The sequence below is a fragment of the Pinus tabuliformis genome, chromosome 3_1 (assembly GCF_031772625.1).
Source record: "Pinus tabuliformis cultivar Carrire ecotype Pingquan chromosome 3_1, CPIR1, whole genome shotgun sequence".
In the NCBI taxonomy this organism is placed as follows: Eukaryota; Viridiplantae; Streptophyta; class Pinopsida; order Pinales; family Pinaceae; genus Pinus; species Pinus tabuliformis.
In genome coordinates this window covers 209,098,017-209,106,503 of record NC_142301.1, presented here as the reverse complement: position 1 = coordinate 209,106,503, position 8,487 = coordinate 209,098,017, and the positions used below count along the sequence as shown (strand labels likewise).

At 36.7% G+C, this 8,487-nt stretch overlaps 1 protein-coding gene across 1 annotated transcript; it reads right to left on the bottom strand.

Moving 5' to 3' along the window:
• Positions 1-2,051: 2,051 nt before the first annotated feature.
• Positions 2,052-3,925, bottom strand: LOC149186527 (wax ester synthase/diacylglycerol acyltransferase 2-like). The gene is made up of 7 exons (XM_089409377.1): positions 3,782-3,925; positions 3,284-3,661; positions 3,068-3,188; positions 2,750-2,832; positions 2,440-2,637; positions 2,191-2,328; positions 2,052-2,099 (listed from the first exon to the last, which is right to left on the bottom strand). The coding sequence occupies exons 1-7, from the start codon at positions 3,923-3,925 to the stop codon at positions 2,052-2,054; spliced, it is 1,110 nt and encodes a 369-aa protein (XP_089265503.1).
• Positions 3,926-8,487: the final 4,562 nt, after the last annotated feature.

Below are 8,487 nucleotides of genomic sequence, written 5' to 3'. Positions count from 1 at the left end.
CATCACATTCAGGATCTCCTACTTGTGGGAAGTATCAGATAAATTCGAGATCTCTAACTTTTCAACATCACAACTGTCAACAATTCTTTGAAAATCATCCTTTGGCTTTGGAACTGTCTCTCCTTCCACGCATCTTTCGACATTTTCTGAGGTGTCTTTTTCCACTTGAGAATTATTATGATCAATATCTTCTGAACCTTTGCAACCTGGTTCAAAGGATGCATATGTCACCTCTAATTTCTTCGTGGTTCCTTTTGTGCAACCAATATCATCTCTTTGGGCATGATCGTCGATTTGTGAATGATTCAGCTTGGATGGTGGATTGAAGGTGATTGTTCAAACAAGTGCTCAACAAAATCAAATTGCACACAGTTAGTTTATCCAAACACAGGCAATAGAGTGCATAAATTCTCCTGTAATGAAGACTTCATTAGAGATGTCACAAAGGTATATTTGAAAAAAAAATCCAAATGTGTTGAATGTTGTCAATATAATTTTGTATATTTATAAAACTTAGTTCATTATGAATGTCTTTTGAAACATTGTAAACTTCACAACTAAGTCCCACCTTCAATTTTTCCCATTAAATTTGAAATTCATGAAAAGTAAACTTCGTACAAATCAACCAATTAATCTAATTAATTTGTTTAATTTTTTTATTTACTTCTCAACAAGATGCTTTCTCTTTTTATTTCAGGATATTTGGATCTTTGTTATCCATCTATTATACCATAAATGTACCTACTCTGATGATCGAGAGCCCTATTAATTCACAGTATCATCATAGTAACACATATATCACTTTATATGTTGTAAATGACTCCATAATATTAGAATGCAGAACATATTTTTTTGTTATTTTTTATTAGTTGAAAGGTATATTTAAAACCCATGAGATGGTTAAGAGTAAGTCAAAGAAACCAATGCAATAGCAGTGTCTCTCATTCAATAAGGTTTGGATGAGAGCATTGTTCGAAAAATTGTGGTAGCAATTAGGTCCAATGAAAATCGGGATATTCTGGAGATAGCATAAAACTAAAAGGGGAACAACACCCATTAGTATCAACCACCTGAATCACAACATTATAGTCGTTGATGAAGTAATTATTGTAACAAAAGAAGATAAACAAGACATAGAGACAATAGTTGTTTGTCCTCAACATTGCTAACAATTTTTTAACTTCGTAAGAAATGCAAAGCATGAACATGGTTGATCCCATTTTGTAGATGCAAGTGCAGATGATCAAATTGAAATTGATATCAAGTATTATAAGTTTACTGAAGAAATTTAAACTAACAAATCATTATCTTATTATAAAGCCACATAAACATTAAAGCTACAATAATTAGTGTTAAAATTATTAGCAATTATACTTAAGAGAAAATGTTGAAATATGGTAATTATTCTAATTAATCATAAATAAAATAAAGTAATTGACTTAAGTCATGAAAAGTCCCACCATAATGGAAATAATGACATGACATTGATATTAATATGGGTTTTGCATATGGATTCATTAAGGTATAAGTGACTTTAGTTGTTTCCTCAATTCTTCAATTACCAATTTAACATTCATATGAAATTATGACCAATTTAACTTTAAGTGAAATTAAATATATTAATACTATTTCAATGAAAGTTTATGGAATCCCTATGATAATTTCACCATTCACATGAAATTATAGATATATCTATATAGAGACACACCTCATTGCACAATTATTAAATTGGAGTATGGGAACAAATTTAAAGTAGTGTATTGCTCGGGGTTGAGAGTAACTGTGAACAATTTTGAATTAATGTAATGAACAAGAAATATTATTATATGTAGCAGTTGGTATGTAAGAGATCAAGAGAACACTTCCTCCAACGTAGAGTTGTAGGTTATCATTTTCAGCTCATTGTGCCATCCCATTCTTCAAATAAAAAAATACCAATACAAACTGAAGGATAATTTTTAGATCCCAACAACTTCCTTCATCTCACGAAAGAAATGAATGAAGCACTGGGAGAGCAGGCCTGCATCTACATATCCTTTTGCAGCTATGATCTACACCCTCAACTTACCCATGTAGCTTGTACTCGTCACAAGAAGTGTCTGCCATGTTCAAATCGAATGGATAAAGGAAAATCACATATTTATGATACATTAATTTCCAGATAAAACAAAAGAAAGGGCTACATTGAACCTGGGGCACACCAGATAGCGAGAAATATAAAGTTTTAACCATATTTCCAGTGAGGGATATCTGTTCTCCTGGCCTGACCATATTTGTCACGTTAAGCGTGGTGTTTGTAAGGGTTTTGTACATGCATTTAGTTGATGCCTATTACAACAACAACATTTCATATCATAATAAGCACCTCATTTTCAGGTTTTCTTCTATAATCTCTCCCACATATGCCAACAATAATATAGTAATAATTGATGTATGTACGTGAGGTCCTTTCACTTTTGTTACATAGCCCAGAGCTTTGCCCATTATGAAGACTGCCAATGACATTTTCTTTCTATCTAGATTTTCTTTTACGTTATGAAGAATGTCCAGAGGATTATCCAACTTCTCCATCGATATTCCAACATGTAAAAACCCAAATTTGTTTCCCCAAGGCGCTTTACTATTGGGTTTAACCATCTGGTTCAAATCCAACGCATTTCCATGTGTTACCAACATTCATTTGACTGGATACAAAAAAACAAAATGCCTTTCAAACTGCGACGACAACCAAAGCTTTACTAAATCATACCTTGGGGTAGGGCTTGGCTCTAGTGTTCATCAAGACCAACATAGTTAATCTCAAGTTTTCTACTGCCCCAACAATTTTCTCATCTACATTCAAAATATCAACTATTAGGAATTAGGCAGTGGAAATACATAAATGAGAAAAAGAAAGAAAAAGAGATTAAGGGTTTGGGGCGACCGAGAGTAATCCACAGGTAGCGTTGAAGTCCATAAAATATGATGCCCATTATCACATCATTCATGGTCTATAAAACAATGCAGCAGGGTTCAACAAAGCCAAATCCTAATTGTAAAAAGGTTCCAAAATTAATAGTAGACTGACAAATTACCCCTCCAATAGAATTTTTGATGTGTTGAATGTCTTCCATTGTGAAAGTGGAAGAAGACATGAATTTAGGCATCCACTCCACTCCACTCCAGGACCTCCCCGAATTGGCAACTGACTGTCGTCCATCCATTTCACTCTTAATAAATTGTTGATCAAATCGAGCAGTGTGTACCACATTATAAGCATAACCGTGAAAACCCGCTGGCATACATTATGAATGGTGAACCCATGGATTTGGGATTTCTGAGATTCTGGGAAGAGTTGCGCACATTCAGAAGTGGGATCACTGCGATTATCAACCCTGGTAGAGCAGGAAAGCAATAAAGACATGAGAGAAGCTCCATCTCCTAGAGCATGATGCAAGTTAAGAATCATTGTCATTGATGTCGTGCTGGTCTTGTAGTTGAGAAAATGAAACTCCCACAGAGGACGAGAAGGAGGAAGCCGCCTAAGATGCATATCGGAAATATAGTCATTCACATATTCATTGTAGTCTTCAAGTCCAAAAGGAAAGTTGGGAACAAAAACATGATCATTCACATCCACTTCCACTTTCTTCCACTCTGCAACTCCTTTGTCATCTTTTGTCTGCGACCACAGAAAACAACTCCTGGTTAGTTCAATATAGTAAAACCAGAACAGTTATGCCAGTGCATTCACAGATCCTCCATGAATATACAAAGTAGGAAAGAATTGAGTATATGATACCATGATGCAAGAGAATCGGGGGTTCTGAGGCAACAGGATATCCCAGATGGCTTGCTTGGCGTGAGAAACATCGATGGGCTGGTCAAACTCATAGATGGCATGCACACATGGTGAAAATTCAACATATCGAAGCGTCAAAGTCATTTCACATCCTTAATGAACTCTGAAATCTTTGAAAGCTTGATATTTGCCATTGCAGTCTGATGAAAGAGAAGGCCCTTCACTCTGGGATCCCATGTATAGGCCATGAGCAATGCATCATTGTGAGAATTCGCACATGAACCAGAGGCTTGCATCATGTTATGGAATCTGTTAGAATTAATGGAGAATAGGTTATTGTTGTTACGTAGTTGTGCATTCTACTTTTCGTAGTCATTCAATTCTTGTTATTCAGGGACATGATTTGATGTCCCTAACAAATTGTATCTATTTATTATTGGAGATTAATGTGAATCCTGTGTGGGGTTTTGCTTGTAGGAGCTCCTGGTGATCTGCACCTGTGAGCTCCTCTTGTGTTGGTTTTTCATTTCATGTCTTCCTTGTGCAACTCTTGACATGGTATCAAAGCTGCAAGACTGTTAATCCTGTAAGTTGAGTGAGGGCGCTACTATAGCACAGTCGTCTCGAGATTAGGGTGGAAAAGTGCGACGAGTGCACTGTAACACTTCCTCGTTCTTCTGTATTGGAAACTCAGTGTGAGTTTTTGGTGGACCATCATGACTCCAACATGTATATTTGTAAAGAGCTTCGCGACTTCCCTCTAGATAAACGCACCGACTGTGCTGCGTGCTAGAAGAAAAAGGCTGCAGTGAACAAAACTGTGTTTGGAAAAATTGTTGCTGGTGGTGACTATCTCCATGATTTAGGAGATATAACATGTAGGAGGCCATGGTTGAGGCCAATTTTGTTGTGCTGATCGAAGGAGCATTCTGACAGTTGATGTTGAGGTGAGATACACAAGCCAGATCACCAACAAGGAGGAGCTCTCTGATATGTGAGATCCTCATTCAAGAGGCCATAAGAAGGAGGCATTCAGGCTGGACCTGTGTCAAGGAGGAGGCCGGATCACCAACAGAGCTATGACGAGGATTGTAGTGTGAGAACTGAATGCAACAAGGAGGCTGGAGTGGACTACCCCGTCAGAGTGAGATCTTCCGCTAACTTTCAAAAGGTAAGATCGCTCAAGGCTGTGGAGGAGGTCATGGGTTGCATGTGAAGCAGAGTCTCAAGGAGGAGGTCGTTTTAGTTTTGTGTGGTGGCTATGCAGCCCTGTAAGTTCATTCACTCACCGTCGTAGATCTATCCAAAGGAGATCTAGAAGGTAGCCAAATTCTATAGCCCTCACACGCCTATTTTTAACAGCAATGATTCTGGTAGGCAGACGAGTGTGGAGAGGTCATAAGGCACAACTCCTCGGGCAATAGTTTGAAGCGAAAAGACTATATTATCTAATCTTACAATCGGTGGATATGATGATATTGAATATGGCTTGTTCGTGCTCCATTATCTGTTGAGATGGCCCCTTGCATAATTAATTTTTTTTAATTAAATTTTCCTAAATCTTTAATTATAAATATCTGGTGTTGCTTTAAATTAAGAATTCTGCATTATTTGGAGGAATTAATTATTTGTGTAAAGGAGGGAAATTTTTTTAAGGAGACTTGAGTTTTGTTTAACTTATTGAAGATTTTATTCATTCAAGATGAATAATCAAAATTCTAAAGCTTATCTCAACGAGAGTAATAAGCTTGATGGCTCCAATTACACAAATTGGAAGTTTAAGCTCTAGACTTTGCTTGAGGGACAGAATGCCTATGGCATTGCTACCGGTGATGAGGTCAAGCCGATTACTGCAGCTCGTGGATCGAATACAATGATTCAAGACTGGGAGAAAAGGGAGATGAAGAAAAATGTTCTTCTCAAGTTATCAGTCAAAAATTGCATCATCCCCCACATTCGGGAGTACAAGATAGTGCATGACAAATGGACGATTCTAAAAGAAATGTATGAGATCAAGAAAACTGGTTGAATCTTGTACCTCAGGAAGAAGATTCTCTCCTTCAAGATGGAGGAGAATGAGTCTGTTTCCTCATTCATATCCCGGATAAAGGAGGTTAAGGAAAAGCGAACTGATATCAGTCAGATTGTGGCAAATGATGATCTGGTGACGATTACTATGAACGGCATGACAGATGACTATTAGATGTTTATAGTGGGATTGAATGCAAGAGAAAAGCCTCCAGGCTTTGAAGAGCTTATCGGGATCTTGCTACAAGAAGAGGAAAGGAGGTTGACTCTCAAACCTCAAAATCCATATCTTTCATTGATGACAAAGTTCAAGCCAAAGGGTAAAGAAGTGGCTGATCACAGGAAGGGCAGTTTATCACAAAAAGGGACACCATAAGGTATGACCTTGCATAAACATGACTCTACTTCTAAATGATTTTATTGTGGTAAGATAGGCCATATTACTAAACTTTTCCATAAGAAAAAGGCAGATGGGGAGAGGTACAAGCACAGAAGACATGCAAGTCATCTGGTTGATGCAGATCAGAACCAGGACGTCAGATTATTTATGGTTGAAACTACATTAGCTACTGAGGAGGATGAATCAAATATTTGGTTCATAGATTATGTAGCCTCCTCACATATGACAGGTAAAAAGCAATGGTTCAGAAATTTTAGAGAATCCAACACTAGATTAAAAGTAAACCTTGGAGATAATAGAAGGTATGAGATCAAGGGACATGGAGATGTCATTGTCACTCTACCTAATGGGAATATTAGGAATATATCTGATGTGTGGTATGTTCCTGGTATTAAGAATAACCTGATTTCTATATTAAAAATTACAGATCAGGATCTCAAGGTAGAATTCTTTAAATCTTATTGTATTATTAAAGACTTATTGGACCAGATGAAGCCTATTGCTACAGGCATTCATATAGGAGGACTCTACAAACTGGATGTAAAGAGTACACCACAACAAGAATTGATGTCATCAGATAAGTCTGCTGAAAATTTGTGGCATTAACGACTTGGGCACATCAATTTTAGTGACCTTCTTCTGTTGCAGAACAAAGGTATGGTAGATGGTCTTCCTATTTTGAAAAATTTGCATATTGATTGTGAAGCATGTGCATTTGGTAAACAACATAGAGATGAATTTCCTGCTGTTAAAGATAGGAAACAAAGGGATACACTCGAACTTGTACACACTAATTTATGTGGCCTTATGTATACATGATCGTTAGGTGGGGCCTACTATTATCTAATCTTTTTTGATGATTGTACAAGATTCACATGGGTGTATTTTCTTAGATAGAAGAATCATGCCTTTGAGTATTTCAAGCAGTTCAGGAACATGATCGAGAAGCATATAGGAAAGTTCTTCAAGATTCTTCGATCTAATCAAGGCATACAATTCAAGAAAGGGGATTTCAACAAATACTCTAAGGAGCATGGGATACATCAGTAGTTTACACACCTTACACTCATTATCAGAATGGAGTAGCTGAGAGGAAAAACAAAACACTTGTGGTGTGTTCTCGCAGTATGTTGAAAGGTAAGAATCTAACTAATGGTTTTTGGGTAGAAGCTGTTAATACTGCAGTGTATTTGAAGAATAGGGGTCCCACTAAAAGTCTTCATTATAAAACTCTTTTTGAAGCATTGTTTGGCTTCAAGCCTACAGTAAGTCACCTTAGAGTATTTGGTTGTAAAGAGTTTTCGCATGTTCCGAAAGAAAACAAGAAGAAATTAAATTCAAAGGCCATTAAATGTACCTTTGTTGGATACTGCAGTGAGTATAAGGCTTATAAATTGTTTGATCCTTCTACTCACAAGGTGTTTTTTAGTAGAGACGTAGTATTCCATGAATAGGTTGATGATGAAAATCCTATTCAAGGTAATGAAGAATGGCATGTACCGTTACTTTCAGATGAGGATGTTGAAACATGGATCAATCAACAGCGACAGCAACAACAACAACACCAACAGTAGCAGCAGGATAGAAAGGAGGGAATTGAGTTCAGTCCACAAAGAGAAGAACATAGCAGAATAGTTGAAATCCCACCACTCAAGATATCTAGTAGGCTGAAACAGTTACTAGCTCGGTATAGGGATTGTGCGCTCATGACTGGTATGTTAAACATTGCAAAACCTTCTAATTTTTATGAAGCTAGTAAGAGTTCTGAATGGAAGGAAGCAATGAAGGAGGAATATGAATCTATTATTAAAAATAATAGTTGGGATCTAGTAAAGCTTCCTCATGATAAACAACCCATAGGTTGCAGATGGTTATTTAAGTTGGAATTTAAAGTAGATGGGTCTATTGATAAGTACAAAGCAAGGTTGGTTGCAAAGGGGTATTCCTAGAAAGAAGGTATTGACTTTGAGGAAACATTTGTCCCTGTTGCAAAATTAAATACCATTAGATTTATTATTTCTCTAGCCACTAAACATCATTGGAAAATAAATCAACTGGATGTTAAATCTACTTTCTTAAATGGTGATTTAAAAGAATAAGTATACTTAGTGCAGCCTGAGGAATTTGTTAAGAGGGGAGAAGAGCATTTAGTATGTAGATTAAAGAAAGATTTATATGGTTTAAAGCAGGCTCCTAGATCCTGGTATGACAAAATTGATTCATTTTTCCTCATGCATGGTTATAAACGGAGCAAAAATGATCCTAATTTGTATATTGT

What these genes read in the sequence shown, in the direction of transcription:
- LOC149186527 (XM_089409377.1), bottom strand. Translation starts at nt 3,925, where the DNA reads ATGACTTTGACGCTTCGATATGTTGAATTTTCACCATGTGTGCATGCC. An exon ending in TTCTATTGGAGGGGTAATTT is followed by an intron (nt 2,833 to 3,067) that starts GTCAGTCTACTA and finishes TTTTGAATGTAG; the next exon opens with ATGAGAAAATTGTTGGGGCA. An exon ending in CAAAAGTGAAAGGACCTCAC is followed by an intron (nt 2,329 to 2,439) that starts GTACATACATCA and finishes TTGTTGTAATAG; the next exon opens with GCATCAACTAAATGCATGTA.